At 40.5% G+C, this 13,551-nt stretch overlaps 1 protein-coding gene across 3 annotated transcripts; it reads right to left on the reverse strand.

Moving 5' to 3' along the window:
- Window positions 1-494: 494 nt before the first annotated feature.
- On the reverse strand, window positions 495-13,118 carry LOC129746355 (ectonucleoside triphosphate diphosphohydrolase 5). 3 transcript variants are annotated; one of them, XM_055739975.1, is made up of 5 exons: window positions 12,883-13,118; window positions 3,000-4,107; window positions 2,287-2,340; window positions 1,586-1,749; window positions 495-1,520 (listed from the first exon to the last, which is right to left on the reverse strand). In XM_055739975.1, exons 1-5 carry the CDS (start codon window positions 12,916-12,918, stop codon window positions 1,431-1,433), a joined length of 1,452 nt encoding a protein of 483 aa, XP_055595950.1. In that variant the 5' UTR covers window positions 12,919-13,118; the 3' UTR covers window positions 495-1,430. The 3 variants fall into 3 exon arrangements, with proteins under 3 accessions (XP_055595950.1, XP_055595951.1, XP_055595952.1); XM_055739976.1 differs by lacking the exon at window positions 12,883-13,118 and adding an exon at window positions 12,212-12,748; XM_055739977.1 differs by lacking the exon at window positions 2,287-2,340 and having other exon boundaries at window positions 12,883-13,116.
- Window positions 13,119-13,551: the final 433 nt, after the last annotated feature.

Raw genomic sequence — 13,551 nt, forward strand, 5'->3', positions numbered from 1 at the left:
TCGCAATTTGGATGGATCAGTTTGCTGCGACCTCAGGTTGCTTCAGTCGGGTAAAAACGATCCGAGGCTATCATCGATTCTGAATGTTGAGTTTGGGACACGATTTCACCATCACCATGGTTTGACTTTTTGTTGGCGCATCGATAGAATCTGACGTCGATGATGTTTGTGTAGTGCCGGCAGTCTATCGAAGCGTGGTCGATCTGTTATTGCGTTTGGTATGATGATCTCCAGGTGTACCTTTGTGTGAGGATTTGCTCGTTAAAGGTACTACAAACCGCTGTTCTTTTTGAGCCGACATGAGCAATTTTCCACCGGCTTAATAATTTGTAAATCTTTGAGTTTCTTTAACAAAATCACTGTAGCCTTTTGTCTAATTTGTTTGAAAATATTGTTGTTTTCTTGTTGAAATAAATCATCGATAGTGAAGTTTGTTCTTTCTTTTGCGTGTCGGATCGTGTCATCAATATACAAATAAATGCTTATCTCCATTGAAAAATCCTGAGTTTATTTTAAATAAATCGTCCAAAATATTAACTAATATAACGCAAAACCAAAGTGCTTTTAAATCTACTAACAATCCCGAAACTAAAGAACGTTAGAATTTTTAGTTTGTGAAATCACATGTTTTTTTTTTCTCTAACATGATAAATTTCAAGAAACCTATCACAAAATAAACAATTCTATACTCGTCTAAACCTTGCATGAGTATATTATCATATGGAAAACACATATATCTAGAGATACAAAAAAAACCCTAACAATCAATAGGAAACTACCTACAATTATTTACATGGTTATCTCACGAAGAAGCTTGCAATATGCCTTTACAAATGAGAAGTTTCCCATGGGCTAAACGTTTTCTTTTCTACAGCGTAACATGTTGGACTTTTATCTAACGGACAGGGAATGTGGAGGGTGAACTCTAAGGTGCTGACTCTAAAGGCATACATTTTAATGGTGCTAGTATTTTTTTTTTTGTTTTCAAATATGATCGTTCTACTTATAACAACGGTATGTGGATCAATAAGGCACATTCAGATTTACTCTACGTGTTGTGATTTTTAACTACTACACCGATATAACCCGAAAAACTTGGTTGGTTAAAAAATTCATCGATGGATGCCTTCTGTTAAAAATATCTCTATTTGATGTGAAACGAAGTTACTTCAATGGAATCGGTCGTCGAATTTTTTCTTTCGTCAACGGTAAAAATACAATCGAAAATATAACCTTGTCCCGGAGATATTCGTGTGTAAAATCTAATCGCGATAACTATGTTGAGGAATTAAAACCAGTTCTTCGTTTGATTGGCTGGGAATATTCTGGGGCGATAATATAAACGGTTTTTTCTGCTCTGTTTGTGGTGGTTTCTGTTAACATTGATTGTATCGTTGTTCTGGTGAGAGTTTTGTTCGTGTGCTTAATTTCTATGGTTGGGAATTTTTCCTACTAGTCAAAATGTTGTAGGCACAACCCAGTGCCCACGAAATTTCGTGTCCGTCGATTTTTTTGTAGAGCTGAAAATGGAATAAAAAAAATGAGTATTTATTCGGTTCGGTTTGTTTCGATTCGGAAATTCTACCTTCAACGGAGTCTTCGGTTTCAAGCCGTAACCTTCCTCCAGAAGTACCGAGATAAAAGTGAGATCGATACACATGAACGGTTGATCAGTGTTGGCTTCAGCGCAAACTTCACGGGATCTTGTGATGAAGTTTCCAACGGTTGTTTCGCCCCCTTGAATCGGGTCTAAAATTCGGAAAATGTTTGAGTTAGATAGAGTTTCAGTATATCGAAGAAGTGATTTTAAATCGATAATTCAAACATCACGTTTCACTGGATCTGTATAAAGCAATGGAAAATTAAATGCTATGGGGTAAGTGCGAAAATCTTCGGAAACAAAACAAGTATTATTAACGAATGATTGGTCTTTGTTTTTGTACAGTAATCAAACTAAAGACAATGTTATGGATTTTTTATGCTTTAAATAAAGTGATGAACATGACGAAAAAATATGAAGTCTGATCGGATCAAATAATAAGTTTTTTTTTTAGAAACTTCATACTTAAACCAATTTCCATTTGGCTGTACCTTAAAATACAAAAAAAATCAGATTGCTATCAATTGAGAAAATCACAATCCAATTTCAATCAAACCTTTTGATCACAGGTAACGAAACACACAACTAGAATCCTCTAACTCTGGCTTGCGGGAATATTATTAGTATGGGTACACTGTTGTTGGGACGAAAACAGCAAAACCGAAGGCGCACACACAATCACTTACCCCAATAAATCATAAGATTCGAGCGATCTAAAGAGATATCCTTAACTGAAACATCTGTTGGTGGTAATAGAATAAATGAGTGGGAACTTAAAGATGCATATGATGGGAAACTACTAACTACCCTAATCATTCCAAGTTTTGCTATCAAGTTTACTTGTCACCAAATTTTGCTCTGATTTTGTTTTTTTTTACGAAAAATTATCGATACATCATGAGTCATGATGTATCGATTTCAAATTAGCAGATACGAATATCACAAGCATGGTACAGTGTCGTAAATATAAAAAAAAAACTATCAAATTAACATCTACCCCGAATTTGGCTTCCAGTGCTGAATATTGAAGCCTTATGATGCCAAATTTTGCTATCCTTGAAAAATTCACACTAACAGATGCTATCGGTTTGCCGTTAGAACCTTATTTTGGACTTAATGTTCTATCGATGTGTGCTTCAAAGCCTGCCCGAGAACCCTTAAACGCTGTATTAAATCTACATATGATTAATTAAGAAATAACTAGCTATAAATGTCTGATTGTACGGTTCTTCAGACCTAGTTTTAAGTAATCCATTAAAAAACTTACGTCAAATTGTCATTTGTTTTTTTTTTTTCAATAAAAGAATACGTAGACCCATTTTTCATTATTTGAAGTACTTGCACAAGCATTGTCCAATGCAATATCCGATTTTCGTTCAATATAAGCGTTTCTACTTACCCACCAGTCCGGTTTCGATAGCTCTATCGAAAAAGTAGCTGAACGCCGAAATCTCGTGCTGTTTGAGTGTGACCGGTTTCGGCTTCAGCGTTGGCAAAACCTTCTTCCGAACCAGAGCCGCACACTGTTCATAATCTACCTCCGGATTCTCGGCAGTAGCTCTAGGATTGTCCTTGCCGGTAACATTGAATTGCTCTGCACCGTACCGGAACAGTTTGTTCTTAACGATTGGATTCACACATTCGCTAACCAGATTTTTCTGTCCCTCGGGGACGCCATTGGTAAAAACGGCATGCCTGACTGCCATCAGTCCGGCCCCTAAGTAGCTATTGGTGAACACGTCTACGTACGAATTAAATGTAGGAACTTTGTGCATAAAATCTTTGTACAAAGGAGTCTGCGAGACATCTTTCGGAGCGAAGGTGACCTGAGTGCTGCCGCCACCTAAATCCAGCGCAGCAACTGTATTTCTGCCGTTCAGTTTACCCAGCAAAAAGTTTACCGTGAACCAGGAGAATATACCTTCGTCTGTGCCATCCATGATTTCCACGGAATGGTCATTGACGAGGAATCCAGACTGTTTGAATAGATCTCGGCAAGCCTGCAGTAGCCCTTCTGCTTGCTCTGGTTTCAATAATCTTAGTCCGGCAGTTGCCTTCAGAACCAGTGGGGTGTCCTTCCACTTCGCTTCCGGTATGACAGCCTTTGCTTCCTGCAGTAGTTTTTCAATGGTGGCAGCCCCATCGGCCGGTCGATCTGCAAACGCTGACAGGCCCGGTTTCGAGTGCTTGAACAGTTCGTAGTCCAGCACCAGTCGGCCGTCCAAGTAACCACGGTGGAATTCAAATGCCAGCACTCGGCTTCCGGTGGAACCTGCGTCCACAACGACGGCGTACGTTTTCTCGTGGTAGCCCAGCTTTCCCGCTATGCTGTCCACTATCGGGTGGAAGGAATCCGTGTAGATGAGAAACAGAAATATAAGCATCGATGCGCTCACGACCAGACATAGGAATGAAAACCGTAGGTTGTTGGCCACTATTTTGGGGTTCGGTTTCCGCCGGGACCCGGGCGGTGCCGGACTTCGCTCCGAGGTGTCCTGCTGTTGCAGCTGCAAGGAAATGAGAAAGCGTTAGCAGGAGATTTTATCATTAAGTACAAACTGAAAATAGCAATTTAATAGCTGCCGAGATCGTGTTTTATTCAAGAGAGAAACTTACTGCTTACAATTTCTTTATCTTACCAACGGATTCACAGGTTACTTATCATAAACTGGAAGGAAGGAAGGAGGGGGTAATATGTCCCATCTACAAGAAGGGCAACAAATTGGACTGTGAGAACTACCGAGCAATCACTGTCCTAAATGCCGCCTACAAAGTGTTGTCCCGAATCTTACTCAGGAGGAACATGGAGGGACGGTCTACGACGGACCAGATCTTCACATTACGGCAAATCCTCCAAAAATGCCGTGAACACCAGGTCCCTACACACCGTTTATTCATCGACTTCGAAGCCGCATACGACACGATATTCCTTTTAAATTCTTGAAAACATTCCCAGCAAACATTTTTGTTGCTATATTTCTATGCTGTTTGGATATACATTCCATTTACTTTACAGAATGATCGTATAAAAGTTGAAAAAACAGCATTTACCTACCAAAGTAGAGGCAATATACATACATTAATTTTATTTCTTTCAAAAGGGACGAAAATTACACCAATTGGGTGCTATCCGACACCTTATTCGTACCTATCGGAAAAAAGCAAGAGAGCGCAAGATTTTGCGCTCATAGACTTCAAAACGTTGCCAGCGACAATATTTTCCAGTTCTATCATTGGTCAATATAACTTAATTTCCATCTGATTTTTAGCCACCTGGATGCACTGCTGGTTGCAGAGAGAACATGACGATGATTTTCTCACGTGAAGCCCGCGCGGGAGCCAGATCATTTCCAAATTTACAAACATTGACTTTCTATGGTATTCGATTTAAACTGACTTCACACGACATTTTATACGATCTATTCACTATGCACTTGAAATTTCGATTCGCAACACCATTTTAAACGACTTTAGTTATTATTTCTGATACGATTTCATGCTTGCTGGGTACTCCGTCAATTCATCTATTGACTGCCGGCATCTGGAGATAACGCTCCTCACATCTTCTTTGTGTCGTTCATTGTTTCTTCCTCGTTATCGTACGTTAAAGAACCACAACCAGTAACTGGTCTTGTTTTTAGTTGCGGTGGAAGCGCCACCACACTTGGCTCAACTGGATGAACAAACGAAAAGGCTTCGACATTGGGCTCGCGCTTCAGAATCACCTGTTGACTCTCATCCAATTTTGAATTACATCGTAGGACAACTCCGTTAGTTCTTCAGAAGCTTCCACTGGAATCGACTTCGTCGGTTTTCCATTGGTTTAAAAAATTCAGCTCGGCTAAGCTGCAAAAAGTCTTCCATGTTCAACCAAATTTACATTTCTTTTTTCATGCATGTCCTTGAGTCAGTGCCACTTCGCGTGGCACGTCACTCGACTCGCAAAATAAACCCTAATGCGTTCATGGATATACCAGGATGGCTCGAAGAACCCTAGCTGCTTAGAGCTGCTGAAGAGCCATGTTGATTGCAGTATAAACGGACGATCGTCCTTCTTGCAGATCCAGCCTTCGAATGTTTATTTATCGAGTTCGTCTTTGGTTGGATAACCGTACAGACTTTGACTTAAAATTAAGGAAATGTGCTTAACACTAATCGTAAGGTGGAAGTCAAAGTGGTTCGTTCCAAGGAAGACGGCGCCTTAAAGCGCACCTTACGAAGCTTCGCTGGACAAGTTCAAAGCAATAGCAGTGTGTACTCTGAGAGGGAGCCCACGCTTGGGCAGCGTATTTCATAATGCTTTGAACAGAGGAGCAGTGAACTGCTTTTGATTTCCCTCAGATTAGTTTATTTGTGTAAAAACATCAACGGATCATATGTTGATCCTAATGATAGCTTAATAGAATAATGAATTACAAACAAGTTAAAAAACTACCTTAATCTACACAGTCCTTGATACCATTAAAATTATTCTTCGGAAAGTGGTAAAACGGTTAAAAGTTCTTAAAATTCCTATTAGAGCGCTGTTGGCTCCGTAGTTGTTCACTCGGAATGGAACATAGAGTTGCAGATTTTGGTTCCTTAATCCTCGGGGTCGCACACTGAGGGGAATAGCTTCCAGCAACACGGAAGAGTCAATTCTCGACGCTAGGAGATCCGCTACGACTAAAACACATGCAGCGTTAATCAATTAAGCGGCAACGGCTTCCGTAACTGGGTAAACGAAACGGATCTAGCCAGTTCAAGTGTCTCAGGGCATACCGCATGAAGCGCCGCTGGATAGCCTCAATTCGTTCGACTTCATTCTGGTAAAATGCGCACAAAACTGCTGATGCATATTCGAGAGTTGAGCAAACTATACTGCAATACAAGCTTTTTAGGCAGTACACATCTTTGAACTCCTTGGTTACGCGAAATAAGAAGCCAAGACTTCTAGAAGCTTTATCAACGATGTAATTCGTATGAGTCTTAAACTCCAGCCGATGGTCTAGGATAACGCCTAGATCGTTGATGTGGTTCACCCGGGCGATGGTTTCGTTACCAAGAGTGTACTCCGCTTGAATAGAGCTCCGCCTGCGAGAAAATGAAATGGCAGCACATTTACTCCGGTTCAGAGGCAGGCAGTTGGTGTCACACCAGTGAGCGAAGGTATTGAACTGCCTTTGCAAGAAATCGATGTCCTCTTGGCCGTTGATGGTCTGGAAAAGTTTAAGGTCATCAGCATACCCAAGTGTAGGTTCATCAAGGACAGATAGTACATCGTTCAAATAGATGACAAAATTATCGGTCTCAAGTGGCTTCCCTGAGGCACGCCTGAACGTCTTGAGAAAAAATGTTCACTTTGAACTGATAACTCTCGTCCCGTTATGCTTCGAAACCAGTCCAGTAAAGATTCACAGAATCCTAAGCGTTCGAGTTTAGCGATTGCAATATCGTGATTTACTTTCGATAAAGCAGCAGACAAATCAGTATAGATGGCGTCAGTTTGAGACTTCATGGCAAAGCTATCTTGCACGAAGCTCGTTTTCCCATTCGATGGAACCTAGGACGAAGAAGATAGCTTCGTAATCGACGTTTTCGAAGTCCTAGTCAGAGATGTTAAAATCGCGAGTCTACATACTCTTGCACTTTGCCCTTCTTTGCAGAAAGATTTTATTTCGTCAAACTCAAACTGCAATGATGCTATCGAAAGTTCAGCTTGGAAAGCATCAGGGAGTAAGCTTCGGGTAAACTCGGCAGGAGTAAACAGCAATCGGGGGAAACATCAGCGAAGCGAACGTACAGTTCTGCGAATTCAAAATTCAAATCGTTTTCGTTCGGCGGCCGAACACATCAATCGGACAACGCATGGGGGAGTGGCTAAAAGTGATAGATACAAGGGAACGGGAAACGAGCTAGAGAAGGGTGCGAGGCAATGTTCACTCGGTCCGTCGGGCAACGATCGCTCGCGTGCATTCGTGTACGGTAAGCTTCGTTCTGTTGTTTCGTTGGTGTGATTTTATTCCTGCGAGGTATGGAAAACATCAATGCAGAACTGTACTCTTCGTTTCGTGTGCAATCACGTAATGATTGGAACAAAGATAAAATCAATCTGCACACAACAAGTTAAACTCGGAAGAAATCAGCCGAATGATTCTTTCCGAAGCGAGTTTACGCACCTCTGGTCCTGGTAGAAGGAAGCAGTTTCCTCTAAGGCGACGGTAATGTTAGTGACATCGAGTGAGACCACTAAAGCTGGGTGATGAGAAACAACTTTGAGCGCATAAACGTCGTCGATGTCTTTGGTGTTACGACGCAAAAATCCCAGAGCCGCAAATACCTCGCGGACGTAAGCACGATGTTTTCAGCAAATGTTAGTCTATTATCAATTTTCACAACAAAGTCGAGGATAGATTTCACACTCTCCAAAGTAGATTCAGAGAGTTGATAGTCGAAATTCACAGTATTGCGTGCGTGCACGAGTAAAGTTGACTATCTAACACTTTTTTTACATTTGCCGTCATTCCATTGAAGAGGCACCAGTTTTCAAATCGTCCGATATCAGTTGGTAGCGTAAAACAGTCAACAGCACTGATAATATTTCTAAAAACCTTCAGGTCGTCGGCAAGGAGCAGTGTGTCGGACTGAAGCGTTTGACACAAGTCATCCACGAAAATTATAAACAGAAGAGGTCCAAGGTGACTTCCTTGCGTAACACCCGATGGCGTTGCGAATGTTCTTGATCGAGAATGTTTAATTTTTGTCAAAGCATGGCGATGAGTGAGGTATGATGCAATCAAATCGAGTGACCAAGCTGGGAAACCTAGTCGATCCATCTTTGCAATGAGTTGGTTTCTCATGATAAAAACTTGCCCGTACCACGCTTCTGTAAACAAGATGTGTATGAGAAGTTATCCACAGTAGACGTAACGAAAGAGTCTGTAAAAAATTATCGCCCATCTCAATTTTAAACCCAATTCCAAAATTTTTTGTAGTCCTGATGCACGAACGATTTTATGCTACTGTAAAACCGTTGATCTCGGAATCCCAACATAGATTCGTGAAGAAACGGCCGACTGTTACTAATTTGATGCGCTACGTTAGTTTTCTTAGTAATGGATTTGAGAAAGGTTGCCTAGTGGATTCAATCTATATCGACATTGCGAAAGCATTCGACCGTGTCCCACACAGAATCCTCATTGCAAAGATGGATCGACTAGGTTTCCCAGCTTGGTCACTCGATTTGATTGCATCATACCTCACTCATCGTCATGCTTTGACAAAAATCAAACATTCTCGATCAAGAACATTCGCAACGCCATCCGGTGTTCCGCAAGGAAGTCACCTTGGACCGCTTCTGTTTGTAATTATCGTGAACGACTTGTGTCAAAAGCTTCAGTCCGACACACTGCTCCTTGCCGACGACCTGAAGGTTTTTAGCAATATTATCAGTGCTGTTGACTGTCTCACGCTACCAAGTGATATCGGACGATTTGAAAACTGGTGTCTCTTCAATGGAATGACGGTAAATATAAAAAAGTGTAAGATAGTCAACTTTACTCCTGCGTTGGTTTGTGAGGTAGTTTCTTCCAGTGTCAATACACACCGAACAGTACACGCTTTGGAAAAAGTCAGCAAACACGTTTTCTGATTCAGTCAGTTTAGATGCAGTGACATCGTTAAAACTTACATTGACCGAAATAGTGGCGTTTCGTTTTATATTGTTGACATGTGTCCAAAACGATGATGGATCATTTTTAAGATTTTATTGGAGACGCGAGACATATTGGCTGATATGAATAAAGCTCTAGTAATTGCTTTTGATATTTTCGAGCAGTTTTGTGAGTCAAATACTTCGAATGGCATGCATATTTTTAATACGGAGCTGGTTGAAAGTAAATGTTCTACTCTGCTTTTTCATATCTAGTTGAGTAAATGCTTCAAATTATGCCATTCTAAAGTTCGAGCTAAGAAGAAGCTATCGAGCAATTGCTATTTTCATATTGATACCACCAATTGTCGGTGGAGTAGGTCTTTTAAATGTTTAAACCAAGGTTGCCGAAATCACAGAAAAATCTGTAATTTCACAGAATTTTGAGCAAATTTTCATCACAGAATCTGTGTCACAGAACACAGAATTTTAGGAATATTCACAGATTTCACAGATTTTTTAAATTTTGTACGTGTTTCCAAAATTTTAATTTTCGATGTCAATATAAATTTTAGATTTCTAAGTTTAGATTGGAAGAGTATGATAAGATTAGTAGAATAACTGATATTTCGCAAGAAAAATGTAAAAAGACCCAATTTTTCGAGAACATTCAATGAAACTTAAGGAAATAGCGTCACAGAAAACCATCACAGAATTTTTAGGTCAAATCACAGAAACTCAGAATTTTTTTTCGCCAAAACACAGATTTTTTTTTTCGGCAACCATGGTTTAAACTCGCGTTCCAGGAGCCGCAGATGACCTCGATGAACTTCAGAGCGATGTCGATAGTAACATTTACGAACCTTTCTTAGCTGATTCCGTAGGCGTCTAAGTTCAGAATTCTACCATGGATGTCTCGTTTGTTCGAATTTCTGAGGACGTTTCAAGAGTACGCTGTTTCAAGTAGAAAATCCCAACAGCGAAATCCACATTACCAGCAGCTTCTACAGAATCCCATTTAGTTGATCCGAACAAAGCGGCAAACGGATCTAAGTCTAGCAGAATACTAGTATTGTGATCGACCTCAAAACATAAAATGTACGGCTTGTGAAGTCGGTCGACAGGAATTGAGGTTTACGATCACGATCAAAGTTATCTTAAACCAAAGGAATTGCGTTTAGTCCATTTTTCACGGCGATCAAGACACCTCTTCCTCTAAGTGCAGAGCTCGTCTTAAGCTGCGATCACAACGATAGATGGAGTAATTCAAAGCTAACTCACTGTTAACTATATTGTTGTTCAATCAGGTTTCTGTGATAAGTATACAGTAGACTGCTCCAAATTTGCATAAGAAATTTAAAACCTGTTAAATATTTGTCATAGTCTAGGCTTTAAGAAAGGCCGTATTCAACAAAAATCGGTCGATGGGAACCAAAATTATTTGATGAAAAACTTGTTTTTCGTGTTTCTCCCGAAAAAAAAAATGTACCAAAATCCCATTCAATCTTCAGGCTCGTTGAGCGACCCCTTCTCGTGATCCGATCTTACCCAAATTTGGCATGAGATCTTGTACTAGGCCTAGGATAAATTTTAGCCTGCAGGGCATAACTTTTTCAAAAGTCGGGTCATTTGAGGCACTCTAGTATACAATAATGGTCAATTGCAGAGAGTGCGTTGTAGAAAACCTTAGTCTTAGTCCGCATACAACCAGCGTTTTGATAGTAGGTACATCTAGGTTGTGCGGCGAGAAACTTGAGTCGGTGAAGGAGTAGTTGGAACAAAATCATTAAAATTCGGGGAAACGGGAAATATAATCGAGCGTTACGTCAATACTGGGATTATTACGTCGAAGTTATGTACGCAGTTGTCTGTACCGTCGTGTTCAGGATCAGGGAATGCTGTTTCGGGGCCAAAAAACCTCGCTGTTTCCATTTCCGGTAATTTCCCTGAATCGAATACCCACTGGCCAAATTTCTGTTACTTAAATTTTACCTCTCAAGTCTGCATTCATGTCCACTTTGAATGACACGAATGAAAGCGTGTTGATGTCTCTTCCCCTAGGCACGAGTTTTCTGATTTCTAATGCAGGAATTTTTGCTTCGTATGTAAGGAACCATCATCAGCGAAGCTTGACGTTGCGCATTTCACGGTTTGAAAAATCTTTGTTATGATATCATCGGACTTCAGCTTCGTTCCGGATGATGCTTGGATGCTCAGTATCATCGGAGTATGGTTAACAGAAAAATCTTTCTGTAGCAACGATACCAGCCACTGGCCTCCCCGCTCTTCTAATAAGACTGACGTCAGTGTGCCTTCAATTCAATTCAATCCTTCGTCCTGGAATGGTTCCTCCAGTTGTTCCCAGCTTTTGGAGCCGTTTTTGCGTTCCTAACCAGGCTTAAGTTGCTCTTCTCGATGCTCACGCAAATGGCAGTTAACACTCCCTCGTATTTGATCCGTCCTAAAAACTTTTAGATAGCCAGAAGACTCTCTGAGGTTCCATTATACTGTGCACAAACACCATGTTTCCTTCAGTCGCCGCTTTAACCGGACAAGACACCGCTGTTCCGGGGACCCTCACTTCTGGAAAGAACCTTCTTAAGAAAACATCTTTAACTTTTTTAGAACTTCTTTAACCAATCTGTTCTGGGCCCATAACCTCTTGTAAAGTGTTGTTTAATAAGATCTCGTTAAGTTCGGTTGAAGTAAAACTTAGATCAGAGATTTGTTCGCCGACTTACCCCGTTTATAAAAAAATTCTGATAGAATACAAATTTTTCATTTTAACAACGCATTCATAGGATACTAAAGTTATCATGAACTCAACAGATTCTACAGGTACACTTCACAAATTTCAAGTTCATAAATTGATAAAAAATTGTGTAGGTCTTAAATTTTCGATACGAATAATATCCAAAAGAAAAATACACTTAGCGTAGCAAAAACGATGCACAGCTATGCATAATTCAGTATTGATTTACCAGTTGATATTCGACGCGCATTTTTCCTGTTGCTTGTGGGGCCGTCAAGCTGACTTGTCGTTCATTGGCTAGCTGGTCCAGCACAACAGGTCGTTTCTAATTTAACGAAAATCCTCCAATGGCCCTTTCTCGTCTTCAAGCTTATTTCCGGAGCAATCAAGCGATAGCCATCCGAGACGCGCATCGTCCCCTTTGTGATCCGGGGAACGAGCGAAGTGATAAGCAAAATTTGCTCTTCTTGGACGACACAATTTTTTCCCCTTCAGATAGGTGTTTTACTTCTGATAAGCCAAATCGTTCACTATCTCCTATTGTAATTTTAACTTTATCTCGGCACACACTGCAATCAGCAGTCGTGATTCTTCCCTAGCTGATATGTTTGATGGTTCAAATCTCAAATATTGGCACGTAATGATAGAAAAAATAAACGTATCACTCTACTAACTTAAAAAATTCTTATGAATTGGGAAATTTGTGCTACGACAGCCGTTTTGGCCACAAAAACAAGTTTTCTGTTCTGACGTTGCTTGTCAAGTGACGTTTTCCCACAATTTCATCACACTCTTCCGCGTTTGCCCAACACGAAAGCAAACACCCATCAGCAGAAAACATGCTCAACTTGTACTAAACACATAATTAACATGACGACGAGTACGCCACAGCAAACTCACCTTTCTGTTGCGTAGATTTTGATTCTGGGACGGCATCTTGATGATGTTTTTCTAGAACCTTCTACTCGCAGGCAATCAGTTACAGTCGGAAATCCTAGGTATAAATATACCTAACCAGAAACGTTTCCCAAAATTAAGGGGAATCAATTTATTTCGACCGGCGACAGGTCAACCTGATGCGGACCGAAAGCAGCTTCTAACTGGCTCCTGCCACTGCCGAAATCAAAACAAAACTGCGATGACAGAAAACAACACCCTCCCAAAGCTCCATGCAGACGGACGGGACCGGACCGGAGCGTATGAGCTTTCGGAGAAGATTTCCTGAATGATTCTCTCAGCTTGCTTGGCGGTAGCAAACCAACGTGGAAAACTACCTGAGGTTCTACTAGCATAGCATGGCTTGGCCTTTTCAAATTGTTCGCTCTAAGAAATAACAAAATTTAGATACACCGGTAGACTCAAGTGAGTTTGATTGAACTGATTGTGTATAATGTGTATACTATATTTTTGAAAACGAAAAAAAGATACGTCTACAATTCATACAATTCCATTTTGCAAAAAAATGATTGAATTTTTTCGGTGTTTGTATTTTTTTTTAACTTCGATTAAATAACTAAACATTCTGTTAAAATACCGCACAAATTGGCACAAAAACCATCAGCAGGCTCG

Source organism: Uranotaenia lowii, chromosome 2 (assembly GCF_029784155.1).
Source record: "Uranotaenia lowii strain MFRU-FL chromosome 2, ASM2978415v1, whole genome shotgun sequence".
Classification (NCBI taxonomy): Eukaryota; Metazoa; Arthropoda; class Insecta; order Diptera; family Culicidae; genus Uranotaenia; species Uranotaenia lowii.